General features: G+C 55.2%; 13 protein-coding genes across 13 annotated transcripts; 4 read left to right on the top strand and 9 right to left on the bottom strand.

Annotated features, from left to right (window-relative positions):
- Positions 1-109: 109 nt before the first annotated feature.
- LDX57_012077 (uncharacterized protein) lies at positions 110-688 on the bottom strand (the record flags this gene model as incomplete). Its single annotated transcript, XM_046093810.1, has 1 exon — positions 110-688. The coding sequence occupies one exon, from the start codon at positions 686-688 to the stop codon at positions 110-112; it is 579 nt and encodes a 192-aa protein (XP_045949788.1).
- A 477-nt stretch (positions 689-1,165) lies between these two features.
- On the bottom strand, positions 1,166-2,863 carry LDX57_012076 (DUF895 domain membrane protein; the record flags this gene model as incomplete). Its single annotated transcript, XM_046093809.1, has 4 exons — positions 1,166-1,469; positions 1,529-2,151; positions 2,211-2,525; positions 2,594-2,863. 4 exons carry the CDS (start codon positions 2,861-2,863, stop codon positions 1,166-1,168), a joined length of 1,512 nt encoding a protein of 503 aa, XP_045949787.1.
- A 1,438-nt stretch (positions 2,864-4,301) lies between these two features.
- Positions 4,302-5,006, bottom strand: LDX57_012075 (uncharacterized protein; the record flags this gene model as incomplete). Its single annotated transcript, XM_046093808.1, has 1 exon — positions 4,302-5,006. The coding sequence occupies one exon, from the start codon at positions 5,004-5,006 to the stop codon at positions 4,302-4,304; it is 705 nt and encodes a 234-aa protein (XP_045949786.1).
- A 272-nt stretch (positions 5,007-5,278) lies between these two features.
- Positions 5,279-6,626, top strand: LDX57_012074 (Zn(II)2Cys6 transcription factor; the record flags this gene model as incomplete). The annotated part of the gene is made up of 2 exons (XM_046093807.1): positions 5,279-5,776; positions 5,838-6,626. The coding sequence occupies 2 exons, from the start codon at positions 5,279-5,281 to the stop codon at positions 6,624-6,626; spliced, it is 1,287 nt and encodes a 428-aa protein (XP_045949785.1).
- A 1,252-nt stretch (positions 6,627-7,878) lies between these two features.
- Positions 7,879-9,113, bottom strand: LDX57_012073 (fungal specific transcription factor domain-containing protein; the record flags this gene model as incomplete). The annotated part of the gene is made up of 3 exons (XM_046093806.1): positions 7,879-8,452; positions 8,512-8,862; positions 8,917-9,113. 3 exons carry the CDS (start codon positions 9,111-9,113, stop codon positions 7,879-7,881), a joined length of 1,122 nt encoding a protein of 373 aa, XP_045949784.1.
- A 149-nt stretch (positions 9,114-9,262) lies between these two features.
- On the bottom strand, positions 9,263-10,127 carry LDX57_012072 (uncharacterized protein; the record flags this gene model as incomplete). The annotated part of the gene is made up of 2 exons (XM_046093805.1): positions 9,263-9,676; positions 9,747-10,127. 2 exons carry the CDS (start codon positions 10,125-10,127, stop codon positions 9,263-9,265), a joined length of 795 nt encoding a protein of 264 aa, XP_045949783.1.
- Positions 10,128-10,423: 296 nt separating this feature from the next.
- Positions 10,424-11,974, top strand: LDX57_012071 (glutathione synthetase; the record flags this gene model as incomplete). Its single annotated transcript, XM_046093804.1, has 1 exon — positions 10,424-11,974. The coding sequence occupies one exon, from the start codon at positions 10,424-10,426 to the stop codon at positions 11,972-11,974; it is 1,551 nt and encodes a 516-aa protein (XP_045949782.1).
- Positions 11,975-12,100: 126 nt separating this feature from the next.
- Positions 12,101-12,400, bottom strand: LDX57_012070 (uncharacterized protein; the record flags this gene model as incomplete). Its single annotated transcript, XM_046093803.1, has 1 exon — positions 12,101-12,400. The coding sequence occupies one exon, from the start codon at positions 12,398-12,400 to the stop codon at positions 12,101-12,103; it is 300 nt and encodes a 99-aa protein (XP_045949781.1).
- A 230-nt stretch (positions 12,401-12,630) lies between these two features.
- LDX57_012069 (DUF3176 domain-containing protein) lies at positions 12,631-14,389 on the top strand (the record flags this gene model as incomplete). The annotated part of the gene is made up of 2 exons (XM_046093802.1): positions 12,631-13,058; positions 13,117-14,389. 2 exons carry the CDS (start codon positions 12,631-12,633, stop codon positions 14,387-14,389), a joined length of 1,701 nt encoding a protein of 566 aa, XP_045949780.1.
- Positions 14,390-14,797: 408 nt separating this feature from the next.
- Positions 14,798-15,442, bottom strand: LDX57_012068 (2-hydroxychromene-2-carboxylate isomerase; the record flags this gene model as incomplete). The annotated part of the gene is made up of 1 exon (XM_046093801.1): positions 14,798-15,442. The coding sequence occupies one exon, from the start codon at positions 15,440-15,442 to the stop codon at positions 14,798-14,800; it is 645 nt and encodes a 214-aa protein (XP_045949779.1).
- Positions 15,443-16,926: 1,484 nt separating this feature from the next.
- LDX57_012067 (uncharacterized protein) lies at positions 16,927-18,741 on the bottom strand (the record flags this gene model as incomplete). Its single annotated transcript, XM_046093800.1, has 5 exons — positions 16,927-17,608; positions 17,667-18,081; positions 18,146-18,431; positions 18,494-18,519; positions 18,576-18,741. 5 exons carry the CDS (start codon positions 18,739-18,741, stop codon positions 16,927-16,929), a joined length of 1,575 nt encoding a protein of 524 aa, XP_045949778.1.
- A 526-nt stretch (positions 18,742-19,267) lies between these two features.
- On the top strand, positions 19,268-20,559 carry LDX57_012066 (uncharacterized protein; the record flags this gene model as incomplete). The annotated part of the gene is made up of 4 exons (XM_046093799.1): positions 19,268-19,433; positions 19,483-19,960; positions 20,029-20,177; positions 20,240-20,559. 4 exons carry the CDS (start codon positions 19,268-19,270, stop codon positions 20,557-20,559), a joined length of 1,113 nt encoding a protein of 370 aa, XP_045949777.1.
- A 544-nt stretch (positions 20,560-21,103) lies between these two features.
- Positions 21,104-21,777, bottom strand: LDX57_012065 (uncharacterized protein; the record flags this gene model as incomplete). The annotated part of the gene is made up of 3 exons (XM_046093798.1): positions 21,104-21,420; positions 21,480-21,527; positions 21,585-21,777. 3 exons carry the CDS (start codon positions 21,775-21,777, stop codon positions 21,104-21,106), a joined length of 558 nt encoding a protein of 185 aa, XP_045949776.1.
- Between the last annotated feature and the right edge of the window lie 1,371 nt (positions 21,778-23,148).

Raw genomic sequence — 23,148 nt, 5'->3', positions numbered from 1 at the left:
GTTGTAGTCCATGCAGATGTGGTTTCGCTTCTCGCATTTCTTGCTGTGGATCTTGGACTTGTTGCTGCAGTTGGGGCCGCCGTGGTCGCCACGTTTCTGGTGAACGTGATCATGGTCCAAAATCACCTTCTCCCCGAAATCGTAGACGAACTGCGTCAGGGGCCGCGGGGCCCGGTCGAGGTAAATGATACCATCCCAGATGATGCCTATTGCCTTCCACGCCGGTCGCCCGGTCGGTCTGCTTGCGACACAGCGCGGCGTAGTCCCCGTTCACCTGCTGCAGCTTCAGCTCGCCCAGAGCGTTGGCCTCGTGGCGTGCCCCGTCGTGGGCCACCAGCGCTCCTTCTACCGGGAAATAGACTCGCAGGGTGCCGGAGCCGCGGTCATAGAAGTAGTTGGACATTTGGCCCCACTCGTGCGGGTTATTGTCGTAGTGTGCGTTCAGGTCGTCAGGCTCATGGGATGGGATTTGCACGGTTTTGAACCCAACCAACTTGACGGTGTCGTTGCCCAGAGAATTGTTCAAGGAGTTGATGAACCGTTCCTCAAATAGCTGGATGTCTCGCTCTTGTAGCGGGTTTGCTCGAGCAAAGGGAGTCACCGCTGCCAGCCACGGCAGCAGAGATGAGACTTCATCAACACTGGATGGACGTGCGATTGCACGATGGCCTTCTAGAAACCCGCGCATCGCAGACAAAGGGCATCTAAAAATAACCCGCGAAAATCACCCGATCGGCTGTCCAATGACTGATCGACATGGCGGGCGAAGGTGAATGGCTTCAGGTCCCGTTGTGCAGACGTAACCTGCAAGGCAGACTCCGACGGTTTGGTCCCATGAATACGAAACCTACTTGATGGTGACCGTCAAGGGGAGAACGATGGCCCCTGCCAAGCACGCGACTGTCCGCGGTGAAGCGAAGACTCGGGGATAGATCGTGTCACCCCCTCGGATCATTACAGAATACGAGGACCAAAATGGTGCGAAATTGTCATTATTAGTATTAACCGGGTATCATGGACATGACACATCACGCCAGCTGGTGGGGGATGGATCATATCCGTGCCCCGAGTCCCGCCAGTGAAACCAGAGAAATGTAGCAAAGGAAAAGAACAAGCTCGAGCTGCCATCGTCCATCTAATCAGTTTGACGGCGTCCGGTAACTCGTTAAACGTGGGCGCCCTCGCGCTTCTCGGGGTGGCCCGCCGGCAGCACGTCATCCACCGTTTCGCCGGTATCCTTGAGGTCCTCCTCCACCGGGACGTGGTCCTTGATCTTGAAGAAGACGACGGGAGCCGCGACGATGATTGCTCCGCAGAGCAAGCCCCAGTTGGAGGCAAACTCGGACATGTAGGGCAGCTTGTCCCGATCCAGACTCCACATGACGGCGGCGCCGGCCGACTGCAGTCCCTTGTAGAAACCGGCCAGGTTGGCCAGCTTACGGCCGGAGTTACCCAAGGCACCCATGAACCTGTGCGAGCGAAGCATCAGTATAGTCAACTTTTTTAAGGCCGGAAAGGAAGCACGTACCAGTAGACAATGCCCTGCCAGAAGGCGTCGTACATGCCGTAGAAGAAGTACAAGAACATGGGACCGACGAAGCCGGAGGAGGTCCAGTCGGTGGGCACGAAGTCGGGGGCGCTGACCGTCTCGCGCGTGTACGTCTTCTGCCAGGCGTATCCACCGCCCCAGATGACCATGGTCAGCACGAACAGGCTGATGAGGGCAGCCTTGGCGCGCACGCTGCGACGGAAGCGCTCCAGATCGAGCAGCGGGCCCATGATGACGGCGGCGACGATTTGGGCGAACCAGTAGAGGAAGCCGTTCAGGGCCTTGGTGCGGGTGGAGAAGTGGGCGGCGTTGATGGCGTTCTGCTGGTAGGTGTAGAACCAGTTGGACGACCAGAACATGGGGAAGAGCAGGACGATGTGGGGGTTGTCGCGCACGGTGGTCCACAGGCCGACGAACTCGGTGCGCCAGCTGGGGGATTGCTTCAGGATGACGCGCGAGCCGTCGGGACGCACGATTTTGTCGGCGTCGCAGAGGAAGAGCGCCAGCACAGCACCGAAGAACATGAGCACGATGAAACCGATGTAGGTGCCGTCGCTAACGGTAACATTGGCAGTGACGTGGATGTTTTCGCCGAGAGGGATCTGACACGTTTGTTAGGAACGGCGAAGCGGACGCGGAAGGGGGAAGACGGTCGACGGACCAAACTGCCAATGCAGGCGCCGATGTTGAAGATGGCCCAGAACCAGGCGAAGTAGCTGCCCTTTTTCTCCTCGAGGGGGTACGACATCATGATGGTACCCTGGGCAGTCCACAGCAGACCGGCGCAGACACCGAGGTAGGCGCCGGCGAAGATGTTGAAGCCGGGGACGTGCTTATGCTCGGAGACCAGCAGACTGATGGAATAGAGGCAGTAGCCGGTGCCACCGAAGGAGAGGGCGGCGCGGATGCCCATGCGATTGACGAAGGTTCCGGCGAAGAAGCCCACGACGGCGAAAGTGCTGTTGAGGGCGATGTTCTAGACAAGACCAAGGAGGTTAGCCATGCCTTAAGGGCCCCGAATCGAAGGACAAGAGGAACACGCACCATGTTGTCGGCCAAGGTGGGGTCCGTTTTACCTCCGCCGCCCAGGCCGCTCAGGGCGTTGAACATGCCGGGACACATGAAGCAGACGAAGGCGACCATCCCCAGCTGGATGCGCGGCGAGGCGTACCAGCCGGTATTCCAGGGACCGATCTTGAGGGACTTGTACATCCAACCGCGCGGGCGCGGCACCTCACCCGCATCGGCGACGGGGTCGGTGACGGGGTTCTCCGCAGTGGCCATGCCGGGGGATTTCTGATCGACGGATTCCATGCAGGCGAGAGATCTCGCAGATCGGCGGCCGATGCAGGAAAGGGATGATCAATTGCGGGGTCAGAGTTCGGAGTCGCAGTTCGAGGGAGAGAGTCAGAGGATTGAAGTCAGCTGTCAGATTATCAATCAATCTTGACCGCGAGGAGAAGATGAGAGAGAAAACGAGTTGGAGAAGAGGAAATAGAAGACGGGGAGAGGACAATGAGAGAGAGGGGGGGAGAGAGGTGAAAGGAGAATAAGGTGGGAAGAGGAGATGGTGATGAGAGATGAGAGATGAGAAGGGAAAGGGAGCGACCGCGGTTTTAACGACGGGCGGAGAAATCCGCGCGAACGAGCCAAGCTTGTAGCAACCTCGAGACCTTTTTGGTCTTTTCTGGTCTTATCAGGCCGCTAAGCCGCTTGGACGCCCCCCGGTCTCCGGCAGGCGCCCTGATAGGTGGACGGAGGATATCACCCTGCCATTGGGGTGCAGACGGCGTGACGGTGCGATGAAACCCGACGGCGACGGTGACAGGGATTCTTTATCTCCTGTCAAGCACGCGACATCGATGCCCTCTCCAGTATGCTACCGCAGATATCCGGGGGATCGTCCCCGGAATCGAGATCATGCCCATTTGCCTGTCATGCCGACCGGTGGGTCCTGTCAACCACGCGCCAGTCCAGCTCCAGACTTCCAGGGAGAGGGTATGTCCATATATATATGTTTCTATATATATATTTATATATGTAATTATATATATATATATAAATGTATGTATGTATGTATTCATATATCAATAGGTTAGAATGTCTCCCCAGACCACGTGCGGGGTCTGGCCCTGCTGATGTCAGCATCCCCGGATTCGGGGCGGGTCTCCCCAGTCCCCAGTCGGGTGCAACCTGGCCATCCTCAAACTCCGGTCCTCGGGTCTACCACCTCGAAGGTAGCGGAGTGGTGGGGCTGCTCAACCAGATCAACACGTGGAGCCCCGGGGAAGAGGGAGAATCTGGGGCTGCCGTACACCTACACCGGGTCACCGTGACAGACTTCCGGGGTGTTGCATCGGCGGGGGGAAAGGGGTTGCACTGCCAAGCCCTCCCCGTCTCCTGGCCTCACGTCGGGTCCAAGGAGACCTGACCAGATAGTCATACAAAGACTTGGGCTGCGACAGAGCACGAGCATCGCAGGTAATTAATGCATTAAAATGTGCGCTTATAGGTATGGATATATCTTGGATCATCTCACCTCATGGATTGATGTCGAAGATATAAATGAACATAAGTATTCCTCCAGCGAGTCCACCGCGTCGAGGAGTATCTGATCTCCCTCTTCTTTATCTGCTTCTTCTTCTCTTTCTTCCTACCACGGTAACAAAGTTCCCTCTCTGTCCGCCATTCCGACTAACAGTTTGCCTCGATGAATAAGGAAAACGCGAGAACCCCAGTCTCCCTCCCCAACTCAGCTGACCGCCGCCCCGAGCACCATCGCCTGCACAAATCGACGCCGATCGCGTTCGCGTCGCAGCATGACTAGACAGCTGGCCACCACCAGCGCCTCGTCCACCTCCCCCGTCGCTCCCTCTGACTCCAGAATCAGCTCTCCGCCCTGTCCCGCCGCGTGGCAGGATGGTGCCCCCCGGACGAGGTGCGCGACAGGCTGCGTGTGAAGCAATCCCTCGCGTTCTTCCGTCTGCTCCAGTCGCAGCGTCGCAAGTCTCTCGCTGTTCGCCATCCTCATCTTGACGTATTTCCACTCCAACGTACGGGCGCCCTCGGACGGTGCGAACGTGACCGCGCGAGACGTCCATTTGGCTCGCAACCCGATTGATGGCACCGCGTGGCCCGTCCCCGAATCCAGCCGACGCAGCCAGGGCCGGCCGCCCGGGAGACACTCGATGGAGACGAGAGGCCCCTGCTTGGGTGACGAGAGAACCCATCGACAGGTCCAGGCCTGGTCTTTGGCGGCAACGTAGACGAGCGCGCCGTCCTCGCTGTAGATGGGGACCTCCTTCTGCGACATGGGCAGCGGCGGCCAGATCAGCCTGATGCCGTTGCTCTGGATATGTAGGCGTTTGCCACTCATCGGGAGAGATGGCGCGCACAGCGTGCCGGTCGAGGAAGCAACGCTGACTGCGCTGCCCGGTTCTTGTTTATAGTCCATCATGATGTGAGAATTGGGAAATTTTCTCGATGCAGTCCGACCATAGACTTTGCCCTGCCGCATCACAGACTCTTTATATCGCGCAGGGCTGTGCCAAGACGAATACGAAGTTACGCGATTAGGTTTAGCTGGCGCTCGTCAACCGGGCAATGCTATATCAGAGCAATACGAGCCTGCCTCGTCGCTCTCGTGTTCCTCCCTTTTTCCACATCTGGCATTCCTCTGTTCTTCTTTTCTTGTTCTTTTCGCGCCACGCCATTGATACAGCTGCAATCATGATATCCAAGAGCTCTTGCCGCCAGAAGCAGCCTCCGGGGGGATGTTTACTGACTTTCCCTGCACGACCGCCACCCCGGGCCTTGCCGGCCGGCGAAGAAACGGATCGACAGTCGAGCACCGGCCGGTCGGCACTCCACCGTCGACGGTCTCACCGGAAATCTCGAACTGGCTGTCGTATCTGTAAAGAACGGCGGGTCAAATGTGACGAAACAAAGCCACAGTGTCGCCGATGCCAGATCTACGGCATCACCTGCGACTTTGCGCCGCCGCAGACGGCCCCAGAACGAAACGGCGCACTGGCCTTGGATGCGATGACTGCCAACGTCAATACCGTCCTCCACAACGACCGGCGCTCACCCGCCTTTGCGACGTCGACCCGATCGCTGGGATTGGCCACACTGGCTCATTTTGTAGAGATGGTGGGGGCGCGCCAGACGGCGTACGCCCCGATCAAACAGGTCCTGCGGGATCGCACCATTCCCCTGGCGTTGACAGTAAGTGGGAGCTAGCGAACGCGCGCTCCCTCACGCACGCACAGCACTGACCCGGCTTTAGGAACCTTGCTTGCTGCACGCCATGCTAGCGGTCGCCAGCACGCATCAAGCCCATCTCACGCCCGGCGACTCGCATCGAAGCCTGGTGGCGATGCGATTCCGCCAGACGTCCGTTCACGTATACCGACTCAAGCTGCAGGAGCCAATCACTCGCGCCAATATGGACATGCTTCTGACCACCTGCATGCTCGTCGCCATGTTCTCCTTCTCCGCGCCGAGTGTCAGCCCTCGCCACTCCTGGATCTTTTCGGACGACCCCGGTGCCTTGAATTGGCTGCTCATCCAGGGCGGGCTGGCCTGCCTCATCGATTGCATCAAGCCGTGGGTTGACGAGAGCATCTGGCGTGATGCGTTCCTGATCTCCAGCGCCTACGAGCTGTACGACGACCATCGCACGGGGCGAGAAGGTCTCGACGCGGAGTTGGCCGACCTCTGCGACATCTCCGACACGACGACCGAGGAGACCAACCCGTATCACTGGCCGTTGCGGATGCTGAGCCCCTTGCTGCGCCTGCCTCTCACCAAGCTCGACCCGAATCGTATCTCGAGCTTTATGGGCCGACTTCCGCCGCACTATCTGTGTCTGGTACAAACGAAGGACCCGAGGGCGCTGCTGCTGCTGGGCTACTGGCTGGCCGTGATGTGTTCCGTGCATGACTGGTGGATCGACGCGCGAGTTCGGTCCGAGTGCCAGGCCATCTGCATGTATCTGGAAGCATCGGGTGACGGACGCGTGGCGGAGTTGCTGGATTTTCCGGCGTCGGCGTGTGGGTATAGGTCGATGCTCTAGCACGGTCCGTCTGTCAGGTCTCTTCAGTAGGCTTTTCGTTTCCTGTTCTTTCCTGTCCGTAAATAGAAGTGGCACGACAAGTCGGCCAAGGTTTTTGGTGAATTGGTGCCATACTTATCAGGCACAAAGGCCTTCACAATCAGGCATCAATAGCTGATGCCTGGGTCGTCAGGCTGGCCCATTTCAACGAGTCCGATGGAGAGACGCGAATGTCACTTCGGATTCGCAGCCCTTTCCTAATTGCATCTACAAGGCAGGTGGGGTTACGGCAGATTTTACTCTTAGAAAATGCGATAAAACCTGTGTATGAATATCCTAGTTGTTCCCGTTTCGAACATGACTTGTAACTAATACTATGATTTAGTACATCGTATTATAGAGAAGCTTCTCTTCTACTTATCATCCTGAGCCCGCTCCTAGTTCGGGCGACCCCAATGACCAATCGTTTGAGCATCTCAGGTGAAGAGCACATCCACAATCAACTCGAGGCCGAGAGAAAACAACGGCCATCACGCCGGTTGGCATCTACGTGATCTAGGCGCAAGGGTAGTCGCAGTCTGCCCTTGGAACCATCTTGAGGGACCGAAGACGCGGCATAGCTAGTCCCGACTCGATCAGCCATCAGAACTCGGTGCAGAAATGCGTGACCAACTCGGGGGCCTGTGGTTGCAGCCGGTGAGTGCAAACCCCTTCATGCTGGGCAAATTACTGATGACTCCAATGGAATGGTCAGGCCTCATAACAGATACCACAAGGTGGTGACGCATGAACATTTTCGCAGTGTGGATGCGTGCGACTGCCTTGCAGAAACGGGGCAGTGGGAAGTCACAGCGAGGTGGTTGTGAATACACGTATCCTGGAACATCTATATTCGAATGTTAACAAGGGTTGACACTAGGCTGAGAATGGCCGTAGATGGAAAGGCTGGCAGGGAGATTTCCCTCCCGCAACTAGGGTTACAGCTGCAAGGATCACTGCGTGCGATACCACGTCAGCAACAAGGACGAGGATTTGCCCGCTACTGAACAGGCGATGCCGATTCCAAATTAGGGGCTGGATGGAGGTTCTTGGTCCTCCAGTCTGTCGCAAGGGTACCTATGAAGCCGCATCCACCTATGGCGGAAACTGGACTCTTTGTGTTTACCCGAGAAATCAGATGAGAAGAGCGCGCAGAATAGCAGAATGCGGCAGTAGTTAACAAGCTCACTGTAAACTAGCAGTTTGATATCAATCAGATACAGGAAATAACTGATCACTGCATGGACAAGCCTTCCAGCGATAGAATGAGACTTTCCAAAGATTGGGCGCGAGAACCGGCAGGAGAGCTTCCTGATGTTCCCGCAACATTAGGGACGTGGTGCACCATGTAGTCCGCGGCCAGCGATGAAACATCCTTGGTAGTCCACCGACTGCTGTTCAGCTGCTGGAAGATGGCATGCACCTTGGGCGGGACGAGAGTGGGCTCGGGTCGAGTTGCTTTCACGACGAGCTCGATTGTGCGAAGGAATGCCGTGCAGAGTCGGCCCCAACCCAAACTCATGTGCCAGAGCCCGACGACGCAACTTTCCAGGACGAGCCCCCATTTGGGGTCTCGAGGATGTAACTTGGAGATCGAGTCAACCCCGGCTAGACAGAAATAATGCAGCATCACGATCGGGACCGATTTCCATCCGTGGTTATGTCGGTACAGAAGCACGAGTGACCCAATCGTGTTCATAGCCTGGTCCTTGGCGTCCTGAGGATCCCACCGAGCATCCGGGGGAACGGAGTCAAAATTGGTCAGATAGATTCCGCACAATGATACGAGCGTCGCTTGGAAATAAAAGCTTTTGGAGGTGTCAGCCAGCGTGCCAGCGTGCAGACTGGATTGGAGCACAATACATACTGGAGGCACAGAACATGAGGGGTCGTGTTATGTCGGGGCATGACGGTCCATGGTAAGTTGGCCCTCCAATTGACGAGCCGATGATAGAGAACATAACCATAATCCCAGACGTCATCCCGTCGAGCGGCGTCGGGGAAACTGAGGGCAACCGAGGCGATCTCGTTCACGACGGCGACGAGCTCGTTGCGGATCCTGGCTGCCGTATAGAAGAACGGGAGATGGACCGGAGTGCGGAACGGATATGGGCTCCACTCTCTGCCCTCGTCGAGTATCGTGGCCTCCTCTTCCGACAATCTCACCAGTGGCGGTTGCGGCCACGCGGGCGTCTTTCGGTACACCTGGGAGGCCAATCTGGACGCACGATTAGCGGACGGATGATATAGGATTTAGCGGTGCATTGCTCACGCCTGAACATCAAAGATGGCCCATGAAAGCATCTTATGGGCCTTCATCATCGAGATCATATTATCGCCCGGTAGGGGTTGAAAATACGTCGAGGACTCCTGGTGAAGGCCGAGCTGGCGAGAGAGCTTGGCTCCGTGCATGATATATCTCGTGCCCAACCGATCGATGCCGAAGGTGCAGCAGAGGAGGCCGATCATGATACCCGACTGCGCGGTCGGAAGGGCAACAGTCTCGCGCTCCAGCAGCCACAGACGCTGAATCTCCGCATATAGCTTCTCTCCCAGGCCCTTCTCGTCGCGACGATCCGTGATGCGGGTTAGATTGTAGGAGAAGCTCTAGCGACCCGTTAGCCGCCAAGGGTTCCGTCGGCGGATAGGATGTCCCGTAGTACACAGCCAAAAAAGAGAAGTAAATGGACCAACAGGGCAGAACAAAAGCGCGTAAGACCGCGTTCGAGGTCATGGACGAACATGTCCTGGTCGATCAGATGCCAGGTCGGATTCTCCCAGGTGAAATACAGGGAGAAGAGGTGGCTCGCCACTTCGTTGTCGACCAGCGAGGTCCACGTATGAATTTGACTCACGCGCACCGTGGGATCTTTGCGAAGCAGGTGGACTTTCGTGGCGTCTCGCTGGGATGCTAATGCCATTTGCATCCGACGGAGCGAGAGTCCGGGGTAGGGCAGCGAGACGTGCTGGTCGGGAAGGGAGCCCGTCGTGAGCAGCGTGGCGAAGGCATTCGGGGCCTCTGGAAACCGTCTCTATAGAGAAACATCAGCGCTGGCAGGCAACGGCGCATACGACCCGGGGGTACTGTGAGGCAGTGCAGACCTCAACGACATCTTCGATAGACCGGCGATCTTGGGCGTTGCTGTGAGAGAGGATCTCGCGGAGTAGGTCCTCATATGTGTCAATCCTCTGGCGCATCGACTGCAGCTGCCACTGCTGGTTCTCGCGTTTGGACCGAACGTAGGAACAGACGGTGTTGCTTTGCGTGCACGGCTTGCATTTTGGCCTGGCCCCGTCGCATTTGCTCTTTCGCTCTCGACATGGTACACAGGCTCGAGTAGTGCGCCGCGGACCGGAATTGCCTGTCGCATGTCGCCTGCGAGGGACGGCTCGCTTATTCTGGCCCGAAGCAGAAGACGATGAATGGGGAAGGGGAGGTTGATCTGCACCAGAGGGATTGCTTTGCGTGTCTAGCAAGGTCATTGTTGTAGGAGACCCAAGTGGGCACACCGAGGGAGTGGAGGGGAGGAGTGGACGGGCAGGAAGGGCTACGGGAATTGACTTTCTTCTTCTTAGTCTTGTTCTTCTCCGGCGGAATCGGAATGCCGTTCGTTCCGGGTCCTCACCAATCAGCGCGTCGCCAAGAGCCGGTGTGATGACGTCATTGACTGAGCGGGATGACTCAGCTGTCGCTGCTGACTGATGGCCGACACGTGCCGGTCCCGTGCCCGCCCGTTCTAGCCGTCGAGCGGACTTGTCGTCTTGTCGCCTACTTCGTCATGGCCCTCGACTTCGACCTGGAATATCCTCCGCCCATATCGGAAGAACGTGGTCTATCGCTGGTCTCACAGATTTTGGACTGGCAGATCAACCATGGCTCCCTCCTCAAGCGCATCGACTCGCTGACCGACCATAGCGTCTTGACCTACCCCATTGGCGTCGCCGTCTTCCCCACCCTCTTTCCGCGCCGTCTGTTCGACCATGCCTTGCGCCTGCAATCCGTCTACAATGAACTCTATTGTCGGATGGCTGAAGATGAGGAGTGGATCTTTCGGGCCATCCGGGACTTACTCCCCGTCGATCCCTTCGCTGCGACGCTATGGGATATACACCAAGAAGTGAAGAGAGTCGTTCCTCCGGGGCCTGCCCTCTCGGCAGGAATCTTTCGCTCCGATTACATGCTTCAGGGTCCGACTGTTCAGCTTGGCCCCGGATCCGACGACCCTGCCACCCTGAATCTTAGACAAGTCGAGTTCAACACCTTCTCCTGTGCCGGGGCGGCCCACGCAGACAAGGTCGCGGATATGCATCGATACCTGGCCCGGACGGGCGCTTACAATGTAGGAAACGAACGTCAGGATCCGGTCGCCGTGTCCTCTCTTCCCCGAAACGCCAATATCGACTCCCTGGCAGCGTGCCTCTCGGCCGCTCACGTGGCCTACGGAGGGAAACGAAGTCGAACCGCGACCGAGACTGCAATCCTGTTTGTCGTTCAACCCGACAATTTCAATGTTGCCGACGAGCGACCGCTGGAATATGCGCTATGGAACCGAGATCCCTCAGTCCCCGTTTATCGGATCGACTATGGCGACGATCTTCTCGAACGTACCTCCCTGACCGAGTCGCGCGAGCTACTGTTATATCCTCTGGGCCGAGAAGGTCCAGTCCTCGAAGTTTCGGTGGTCTATATGCGGGCCGGGTACGAGGCGCGCGAATATGACGAGGTCGGTCGGCAATCGCGTTTGCGGTTGGAGCTGTCCGTGGCCGTTAAATGCCCGTCGCTGCTCGGACACATTTGCACCTTTAAGAAGGTCCAACAAGCACTCACCTCCGCAGGAGAGCTGGAGCGCTTTCTTCCCCCAGAAAAAGCGGCTCTGGTTCGCTCTACGTTCGTTCGGGTCTATCCGTTGGATGAAACCGAAGCCGGTTTGTACGGTCGCAATCTGGCAACCGATCCGAAAACTGCCCACGGGTATATACTGAAGCCATCCTTAGAAGGCGGCGGCCACAACATTTTCGGCGATGCCATCCCCGGGTTTCTGTCCTCGATTCCTCCCTCGGCGTGGCGCGCATACATTCTGATGGAACGAATTGCGTCTCCTCGCGTCCAGAATACCTTGATGTCGGCGTCGGGCCTAGACATGGGGGACGTGATTTCCGAACTGGGTGTCTTTGGGACTTGTCTGTGGCAAAAAGCGCCGGATGGTGTCACCTGCGACATTCTCCAGAACACAGTCGCGGGATGGTCTTTCAAAACGAAGTATGACTACCTTGAAGAAATGAGCGTGGTCAAGGGGTACGGGTGTTTCGATACTCCCCTACTCATCTAGTGTGACCTCTGGAGTTCTTTGGAGATCGGCGTAAACAACTGGGGATCCGTCAGTTGTTCGGCCTCGTCTCGGACATGTTCCTGGCCGACTTTCCTTGGACCGTCGCTCGGCGCCACAGACTCGACGTCATAACCCAATTGGGTTTTCCGCGACCGTAAAAACTCGCTTTCTGGTTGGAATTTGCTGCGTAGTTCGGCAAGCGCGCAACGAGCGGTCACCGTGAAAACCTGACGAGTACAAGCCACGTTCACTGAATATCCAAAATTCAGATTTGAGCCTGCTGACCGTCAAGTCGGTGTCGTCCCTGAACCAGGCAGATTTCCTGTTGCCACATAGGGTAGCAACGAAGATCTCGCCGATCAACCCCTGACTCGGATGAGAATCTTTCACGAGCGAAGCTTTGTGGGGAGCAAGAGTGCCAGTCATCTTTCTTCAGCCAACGCTATTTCCGCTCACTTTCGCCCTAGTTTCAATCTGGGCTCCACTGCTCCTCTCCATTAGGTTTAGGAATTTTCCATTCTTGTTGTGCAGTCCACCCAGAATCTTGGGAATGTCTTATATACCCGCCGGCCCTCCGCAGTCTGTCTCAAAAGCGCCATGAGTGAGTGAGTGCAGCGAGCGAGTGCTCTATACTGTTCTGAGGTCACTCAGTCATCATGGATAACCTCAAAGAAGAGTACCGGCTCTCCTACCGCCGCATGCAAGACCCGCCGGAGCCGGCGCTCGCCACGGAACAGGTGCTGTTGCAGAGTCAAAGCACCGGATTCTGTGGTTCCAGCTGGGCGCTGGAGGTACTCAGTAGCGTCGTCGCCGTAGCTGCTCTCGTCGCCATCATCGCCGTGCTGTATGTCTACGACGGTAAAGCTATGCCCGACTGGCCGTATGGCATCACTCTCAATGCTCTGATTTCACTACTGAGCACCGTCATGAAGGCGGCTATGGCATTCCCCATCACCGAAGCCTTGTCACAACTGAAATGGTCATGGTTCAACCGGGGCAATAAGTTGAGCGATTTGTCCGCGCTGGACGCCGCCAGCCGCGGGGCCATTGGCGCGTTCATGGTTCTGTTTCGCTTTCTACCTCGGTAGGTGTCGTGCGTGGATGTCCCTTGGCGAACCTACACTAAAATTCAACTTTTCTAGCCATCTGGTATCCATTGGGTGCCTTATCCTGGTCGTAGCGGCAGCCATTGCGCCGTTTGTGCAACAAGTCATCGCTATCAACCTCCGACCAGTCCCCTCTTCCGACCCATCCTCCATTCAAGTCTGTAACTCTAGCACATTTACCGACTACGGCGAAGGTGCCGGTCCCGGCATGAACGTGGTGCCCCTCTCCACGGCCGGGGCCATCTACACGGGACTCTTCCAAAGCGCTAGCCCCCACAGCAACGCCGTTACCATGTCTTGTCCCACTGGTAATTGCACCTTCAACCTCTACCAGTCTCTCGGCATCTGCACGCGATGTGCCAATATCACGGACAAGCTCGCAAATTCCTCGGAGTCGTTCGGCAGCCTCACCAATTACGACTACAAGCTTCCAAATGGGCTGCACTTTCAAACCGCCATGAACATGATGTACCTGATGAATGGCACGGTTGACCTGCCTCTTCTGCGAGTGGAAACCGGCGGCGTTCCCTCCATTCTTAATTTCACAGCCATCGCGGCGGCCGGGTATGGGGTTCCGCCGTCTGTCAGCGCCACAGAATGTGCCTTGTACTTCTGCGTCAATACGTTCAATTCTTCGGTGACTCAGGGTGCGTTTAATGAGACCCGCGTATCCACGCGGACCTCGTCCAATGCCACCACGTCAGCTATTACGGAGGATCTTTTCTTAACCCCGGACAACTGCTACAAGAACGGCACCAGGCATCAGTCGGCCGACGACTGCACCTACCACGTCAGCTGGCTCAGCGGGCTCGCGTTGTCCAACTCCCTCCGGCCGCTCCTCCATGGGAACGGATCGCTGTTCATCAGCAACCGCCCGAGTTGGTCGTCCGACACGCTCAAGGCCGTCTACGGCATCCAGGGCAATTACACGGACGTGAGCTCGGTCTTCCACTCTCTTTCTTCGGCACTAACCACCCACGCCCGGTCCAAGGTATGCCACGCCTTCGTCACGGGCAAGACGTGGACGATGGAATCCTTCGTGCAGGTGCGGTGGCCGTGGATGGCGCTGCCCATCGCGCTCGTGGTGCTGGGATTTGTTTTCCTGATCGTGACGATCGTCAAAACCAAGAACCAGTACATCTGGAAGTCCTCGCCGCTGGCCCTCCTGTTCTCGGACCTCAGCGTGGATGCGCCGCAGTCAATTCGGGCCAGTCCCAGCTTGAGCGGAATGGAGGATACGTCCAAGAAGATGAATGTATGGTTGGAGACGACGAACTCCGGAGTGCGGCTGAAGGGGATTCTAGGCTGACGGGTGTCAATATTCATGTATAATTCTATAGTCTGCATATATTAATATTCTATCTGCTGATCTGCCACACTCCGGTTCAGCCACAGCCGACCTCGGTTCCTGCCTAATCGGGTCTAGCTTTAGACTGCCATCCAGAGTCACTCCGATCGTCGATGAACATCACGGAGAGTGCGTCAGGAAGGCAGTGACCAGCTCCTATACCAACCAAACAGGTCACCCAGGGCCTTATAATTCGTGCATTGGGTCAATCAGTTCGCCTAGTGATTTTTTTTCTCTGAATCTTCAGCACTTACAGGAGAGACAGAAATTGACATACATTCACTGTGCACTGCGAAATATATATCCCTCAAGGTCGCAGACTTCAGCACTTGGTCACGACTTCCTCCAACGCAATCAGCCTAGATCACGTCATTCTGGATCCGAAATAACAATCGGCCCCCTGCCACTGCGAATAACCTCGTCTAGCATCTCAAGTCGGTCCTGGCCCCAGAAGGCCTCGCCCTGATAAAAGTAGAGTGGCGCCCCGAAGAGCTGTCGGTCCTCTGCCTCCTGCGTCAGTGCGGTTTCCTGTTCTGCCCAGTGGGTCTCCCCCTTCGCACGGTCCAGCAATCGCCTCCCATCGAGTCCCGCTTCGTCGGCAAGCAGAGAAATGGTGCTCTCGTCGGCGATATTAAGTTCCCGCGCCCAGACGGCCTCTAAGCCCTTGCGAGCGTACTCGTGGACGGACGCATGATCATGTCCCAGCTCCGCGATGGCTGCTAGGAGAACCCGATGCGCCAGGGAGGGATCGGCTGGGTAGAATTTCGGATGCGTCACGATGGGGATGTCGTGGATGCGCCGCCAACGTTCCATTTCCAACAGTCGGTACGCTTGACGTTGCGTCGAGCGCTGTTTGACGGGTAGGCCGCCCGAGACGGAGAAAATGTGCATCAGATCGACAGGTTTGAAGATCACTTGACCACCATGGTCGTGGACAAGTCGCTGAAAGCGGCGACTGCCAACATAGGACCAAAGCGAGATGAAGGAGAAGTAGTACTCGATTTCGGGGGCCATCCTGACGGGCAGATCGCTTGGCCTTGTGAGAGAGTCTCGGAGAAGGAGAGAGCAAGGAAGTATTTATGGGTCTGCAAGAAGAAGCACGCAACATCTCCGCACCGGCTTCCGCGGACGATATCGGCGACTGGGCGAGACCTACGTGAGGCTTGGCTGACTTCCCTCTAACACTATATCCGCCTTTTGATCAGTATCTCGACACAGACCGGAATCTAGAAGTACGCTCTACTGCCCTTTACGCCCAAATCTTCTCACGATGCTTACTATGTTGGACCCGCTCGGGGGATTCTCACACCATATTCCACCAGGCCAATATTGGGGAAATACGGCGAATATTATCGACCAGTGCCTTGAAACACGCGTCGGATCGCTCCTGCCACCAGGCGCTCTCTGGACCAGTGTTTAGGACTGTCTTCCACAGGGTCAGGATCAGTTCATCAACATGTTCAGCCCGTTTGACCCTCGTCGCAAACTCGGCTGGATTGTAGTACTCTCCCTGAGTGAGATGCCCATCCGTTTTGAGAGGTGCACCCTTATCAGCACGTTGCTTGAGCAGAACCCGCAACTACAGAACACAGTTATTGGTTGGTTGGCGGTCGTCCTCGCCAATTGGAGCAGAAGACAACCAATGTTTCTGCTGCAATATCTTGTCTGGCTAATACTTTGATGGTATCAAACACTTGTTCTTTCGTTAGGGCACCTGGTGCGACAGATCTAGGCCCACTGACATGATTCTAAAAGTCTAAAAGGAGGCGTTAAAGAAGCAACGTCCTCAATATGCACATGGCGAGACCGGGGTGGACGCAGTTGGAGTCCAAGTACTGCTTTTCTGCATTTGAAAGCAGTTGTCCGGGACTTGATCATCGGAACTGATTTTGACTCTGATTCGCCATCCACACATTTTGGGTGCGCCATTTGGACCTCTATCGAGGAATAGAACCGAGACCGTAATAGCTTATGCCAATGAAAACCGAGAAGCATTCGACAATTGCGCGATCGATATCGGTCAACTGCCGACGTTTGACGATACGGATTAAATTATAAAGCACCTGGGAAAGTCCAAAAGCAGGCGGGAACCAAGATTCTACACAATATATTCACAATCTAAAATGGCATCATTTTCTCCACTCAAGACGCCACGCATCTTGACTTTTGCGCGACGACACAGACCCCGAAGGATTCAGGTAGCATATCGGATACGAAATAGCGGGGTGACCGGGCTGATCTGCGAGTCATGCAATGGAAGTTGCTCTCAACGTGCCTGATGCGCACCTGTACCTGATAGACGCCGCGAATGGAGCGACGACTTCGGTAAAAGCACGAATACGCAATGTGCATCTGGACTAAAGAGTCCTATTTGTTATTTCATCTGTCCATTTCCTTTGCTAATTTTGCACTGATCATATGTTTCAAACGTCCGAACGCTTAGAACTTCCGTGCCCTTCACTTATTGTCACACTGCTGCCTTGCGCCCCGAATAATGCTCAGTAAACGTATCGGAAGTGCAGATTCTCTTTATCGGTGAGATCCTTGAACGAAAGTCGATCTCGCTCACTTTCTTCCAGGCCCAGTGTATTACGGCGCTTGTTCTCGCGCGATAGAACCACGTAGAGCGTCGATGCCGCCAAAATAGTGATACAGTAACTGCGCGCGTCAGCATATGATCTCGTGGTCTCAAAAACACTTGAGGAGCCGCACCAAGTAATCAACCCTGTCCATAACTCGGGATAGTGCTCGTCCATCGTTTCACTGCGGATCAACTGTGGCCCAATGATGTTACCCACGCAGTAGGCCACGAAGACCGCTGAAGCCATGAAACTTTTCTTAGTCTCGCCTGCGATATTACTTGCGCCGAGAGAAATGGTCAAGCTGACGACCGGACCGAAAAATCCAATCAAGGAGTAACCGACCACTGGAACAACGGGTTGGTAGCCCCAGGTTGACTTCCAAATCATGGAGAAGCCCGCGATGACCGGTAGACAGCAGAATAACAAGCTGATGACTCGAGTGTTCTCGAACCGAGAGCAAAACCAGCCAGTCAGGATAATCCCTGCCGCTGACAACCCTCCGAGAGGGAATTGGAACAGAATACTTTCCAGAGATGAGTAGCCGAATGTCGAAACAATCAAAGGACCGAAACCAGAGACAGCCCCGTTGACGGTGTACCTGAGTTATGGTGAGTATAGTACGCTCTGCGGGGCGTTTGGGATGCCATAAAACATACGCAGCGGCCATTATGATTGCAACTAACCAGACCTTCACGTCGAGATATGCCTCCTTTATCTGTGAAACTTTCAAGTGGTGATTTTTGACTCCGGCCTGTCCTGCCCGCAACCGCTCTACCGCCACAGCTCGCTCCTCCGGACTCAAAAACCATGCATTTAGAGGCGAGTTGGGGATGAAGAAGCACCACAAGCCAAACAAGAACGTCAAACCCCCTGCGAGGACGTATATGTACTGCCATGGCTTTAATGACCCGCCGTCAATCTGCGCAAAGCCATAGTTTAGCGCACCGCCAATGATTGTGAACCATCCGGTTCCGGAGAACCACCAGCTTTGCCGAAGCGCCTGTTCAGATTGCGTATAGAATCCGCTTACGGTCATCATGAAGCCTGTGGGAATAACCGCCTCGGTGAACCCTGTTCATCCAAGTTAGCGTCGTCACCGTTGGGACCGAGGTGCTGTAGAAAAACTTGGACGTACCCAGGAAGAATCGCTGGACAAGTAAGCCCTGCCACGTTGTAACGCCGGCCGTGGCGGCGCAAATGACGGCCCAGACCATCACAACCGGACCTAGAACGTAGCGTGTGTTGAAGTATTGCACGGCGTATGTCATGGGATAAGAGCCTGTTAGCTGGCCAAAATAGAAGATGGACGTCGCCCAACTCAGTCTGCTGGTGTCGGTTTGTGGCGGATTCACCCACGAGTCGACGACTTTGAGCTGCAGGTCCTCGGTCATGCCAAAGAGGGCTGCATTGCCTAGAATGGCCTACGGCATGGAGTTGGATTATGAACGAACTGTTTCTTCATCATAACGCGCCAGGTACGTACCTTATCGTAGTAAACCAGACCGTATCCTGTTGTATACGAATACATCAGCGCAAAAGCTCAGGGAGGGTAGATTGAGACTTACCGATGACCATGGCAGGCATTAAAAAGAGGTCGATTTTCCTCAGCACGCGCCTGGAAATCCGCGGATCAATTTCCATGGCTTCCTCGCCCATGATATCAAAACTGGTTGTTGTCTTTGCATCTTGGCGATCAAGGATTGTTTCGTGCACAACCGACCGGGTCGACATTATGAGATTGAAGTGCTCCGAGTGAGATGTTCCAGATGGATATAATCAACATCAACCAGGCATCCGTGTCTCCCAGGACGACACAAAACGAGTAAATCAACCGGGATATCGCGCAGGATCCAGACCCCGGCCTACTTGCCTATTGCGGCAAGGTGGATAACATACCAGCCCTAAGAATGGCACCAACCCAGGGGCTCCTTAGCTGTCGGATGAGGTTGCCCTGTGCCATGACAGGCCTGGATTCACAGTTCGGATCGATTCAAATCCCGGAGGTACTGTTCTCCGTTCTTGTCAGCCCGTTGGTCATCCTGGACGGCAGCGTGGCCGAAGCCCTGGGCCGACTTCGCTGCGAGAATTGGGACTGTAATTTGCGAGCCATGGTGTGATGGGAACTAGGATGACGTGCATCGGCAACTGGATGCATGTCGTATGCGAGTGGGATACAAGTACATGCAAATATCGCAGACCTTCTGCTTGAACAGAGTACAGGGCGCACAACTGTGGAGCGATCCCATCACCTCTCAACATGACCACCACCGTAGAAGCTCCGACCCTTTCATACATCCAAGTCCCCGAGACATCGGAGTCTCTGGACTGGGCCGACTTGGTGACTCTCGACCTGTCGAAATTTGATCAACCAGGGGGGAAGCATGAGCTAGCTACTGAGTTCATCAAAGCCATCGAAGACGTCGGTACGTTTCAAGGTCCGTTAACTTGAGTCGTATCTCACTCTAAGCATAGGATTCTTCTATGTCAAGAACCACGGCCTGAGCCGAGAGGATATTGACAATCAATTCGCAATCGCCAATTCGACCCTCTCCCTCTCAAACGAAGAGAAGTCCTGGTACCGGGCAGCTCTCGAACAAGGCGACTACAACGGATGGAAACCAGCGGGGACGCGCAACCTGATTCCCGGAGTCAAGGACAATTTCGAAATCTATAACATTCCCAAGTTCATCCCCGAGCATGCCGGTCGGGTGCACCCAGAAGTGATCCGGGAGCAATTGCCCACCATCGAGAAATTTTCTAGACATATTCACGACGAGATCGTGACCAAACTGCTGGTGATCTTTGCAATCTCGCTGGGCCTCGAAGATGAGGAGTGGTTTGTAAAAAGGCACCAGTACGAGAAGACCAGTGGTGACCATCTCCGGTACATGAAATATTATGCGCGCAGTGAGGAGGAAAACCAAAAATTAGGAGGTGTTTGGTTGAAAGGGTAGGATGATGCCCCTTTAATTACTCCTAAATTGCAGCTTAGCTAATTGGTCTCTATGAGATGAGCAGGCATTCAGACATGGGCAGTTTGACTCTGCTCTTCCGCCAGCCCGTGGCCGCTCTACAGGTTCTCAGCAAAGACGGAACGTGGCGATATGTTAGACCACAGATGGACGCGCTGACGGTGAATCTCGCAGATGCACTCCACTTCTTGACTGGTGAGTGTTCGAAATCGACTTTTCTTACCAATCAGGATATGTAGACTGACCAACAACGGCAGGCGGGTATCTGAAATCCAGCATTCACCGTGTCGTTGCGCCCCCGAAGGACCAAGCACATATTGACCGATTAGGCGTGCTGTACATGGTGCGCATTGAGGATGACTCGGCCTTGGTTCCTATCAAGGAATCGCCAGTTCTGCGCCACCACGGCCTGATCGGCGACGGTGTGGTTGGCAGTGATGGGAATCCTATTAAGGCTGGGGAATGGGTCAAGCAGCGAGTGATCAAGAATCTGAGCACCACTGCTGCAGATGACGGGGATAATGAAGTGAATCAGGTGGAAATCGTCAAGGGAGTCAGTGTGCAGTACTTCGATTAGAGATAATCACCATAAGTCTGACTGATTGTCTTCTTGAACATGCTCCGTAAGATTCGGACAAGACTACACCGCAACCTCAAAGACGTGACTCGACTAAGGACCATCAAAATTCTAGACTCAGGGCGACCCACGTCGTTCATTTCCAGGATGAAGTGGATGGCAGGGCTGACACATGCCATGTTTCAGCGGGACGGCCGCTTAATTAAGCTTATGGAGCAATGTTTCGAGTGGACGCGTCCGTCGGAATCCTTCGTTGTGCATACTTATGTCTTACGTGATGTTCAGATAGCTGGGAAAATCTATCGCAGGATATTTATCTAGCTAGCTGCCACGAACTTTCTAGAGATTAATTCTTAACGTACAAATCGGGATATCAAAACGTCAAAACGCGGACAATCCGGTACTTCATTCAACGTCTAGGTCAGATCCGACAAATTGCATTACGCAGGTCACGTCGGTCGTCGGTAACGAGGATCAAAACAAGGGTTAAGCGCTCTTCTTTAAATGTATATACAAGGGAGAAGTCGTCGTGTTGGGGACTAATTTAGCAGCCCTTGCACTCCTTCACCCACAGGTTGGCAGCGCGGTAGGTGGAGCTGTGACGACCGTACCAGTAGATGGTCTTCTCGGGGTTGGAGCCGTAGCCCTCGACGGCGAACCAGGGCTTGCCGTCGTGAGTGAAGTAGCCCTGCTCGTTGACGCCGAAGTTCAGGGTGCTGGCACCGGTGGGCACGGCGCCAGAGTGAGGGATGGTCAGACCCAGAGGAGCGGTGTCCTGGTCGACGACGTAGAGGCTCTGGAAAGCGGTGGGAACACCGTCCTGGGAAGTGAAGGAGACGGCACCGTTGGGAGCGGAGTGGACTGGAGGAGAGTATTAGCTCTATGGATCTTGCCTACGCTTTTGGGAGTGGAAGACATACGAATGAGGATCTCCTTGTCGGTGGTGTTACCGCCGAAGTAGGCGTACTCTGGCGTTAATCATTAGCAACATGTCTCTTCACGAGCACAGTCTAGGCAACGCTTACGGCCATCAGTCAGGACGGTGAGACCACCCTCAGCAACAAGAGTGAAAGCCTCGGGGAGCGAAGCTCCAGGAGTAGGAGTGCCCGAGGGAACGGCCGAAGAGGAGGGAGTGGCCGAAGAGGGCGAGGCGTAGGGCACGGCGGAGGCGCTGATGGCACCAACCAGGCCGGTCATAGCAGCGAAGGAGAGCTTCATGGTGAAAGATTGGAAGTGGAGGCGAAAGTAAAAAATTGAATGATAACAGTAGAAGTCCCAAAAGCAAGAGTGGATGGATGGAGGGAGAAAAGGGAGAGAGGCCTTGAGGGTTTTTATAAACCTCCGGGCATCAAGGTACAGTGGAACTGCAGACCAAGGTCCTGTGGATCTTTGCCGTGTCGATCATTGCCGGTAAATGAGACATGTCTTACTCTTGCCGTTTTTCTTGGCTCGTAGTATCCTTTCTTTATCATTTCCCCCTGCCATTCAGGGTCCTCTGCCGAGCTTCGAATTTTGTGCCTCCGAGTGATCGGGTCGAACCGACTTCCCAGGCAGAACAAATCCACGGAATGCCACCGCAAGACCGGGCGTTGAGTGGCCAAAATGACATCAGAGTGGCCCGCGACGTGGGGAACTTTTACCGGCTTTCTATTCTTAGCGCGGACCAGGTTTAACGGGGTCTTGTCGATCCTTGCCCAGGGATTGATTAGTCCACGATGTGACGGGCTCGCTGCGCTTCAGCCGATCCGCCACCGCACTGCCCATGGTTTCAGGTTACCTTTTTCTTCTGTTCCCCTTAGTCGATGCTCCGTGTCTGGTTCAGGGCTGAGCCACCGATTACACGTTCAGGGTCCATCTTCCGGGGTTGCCTCGGCGAATCCATTTGCTGGACGATCACCGAGGGCTTCCTGGTCTCTCTGCATGACGCTCGGACGACGTATTCACGCAATCAATCGAAGACCAGGGTCCGACTAGGCAACGCCGAATCGGTCTGATTGCTTTTTCGAGAATGTATCGATGCCGGTCCATATCGACACGGGCTGTGCGATCCGCTCGGATCTCTATCTTTGGCAACTAAGCTAGGCTTTGGTTAGATTGGGATTCAATCGAGGACAGTGGACCACACCGTACGGAGCATGTGACATGTGTACTCCGTACTGAGAGAATACTCAGTTGCACCGTGGAAGGTATAGAGTAAACTGGGAGACTGGCGTAGATCCTTTCCTCAGGCCAACGCCGGCCAAGTTTCGCAGACAAATAGAGGCCTGGTCTCAGCTCGACTGATCAGGGCATTGTCACCCAGGCCAGTGACCGTAATAAATTAACCAAAGCCTCTCAGTTTCGTTTTGCAAGGGAATACCCAATTGAGCTGCCGTTTACCGAAGGCGGCTCCCCGAAGAGAATTGCTCTTCACACACGGCCTAGGACTGGACTCCCTTCTCCGTCGCGATTCTCCCTACACTACTCGACTCATCCAATCGATGCCGAAAACAAGTCCTTGCCAAGCATCTCCCAGTATCGATCGCGGAGGGTGGAGCATGCGGTGCGAACAGGCCTGTTGGCTATGGGGGCCGCCCTGCCGCATCGCTG

The sequence above is a fragment of the Aspergillus melleus genome (assembly GCF_016097325.1).
Source record: "Aspergillus melleus strain CBS 546.65 chromosome Unknown contig7, whole genome shotgun sequence".
NCBI lineage: Eukaryota > Fungi > Ascomycota > Eurotiomycetes > Eurotiales > Aspergillaceae > Aspergillus > Aspergillus melleus.
This window is presented reverse-complemented; position numbering and strand designations above follow the sequence as displayed.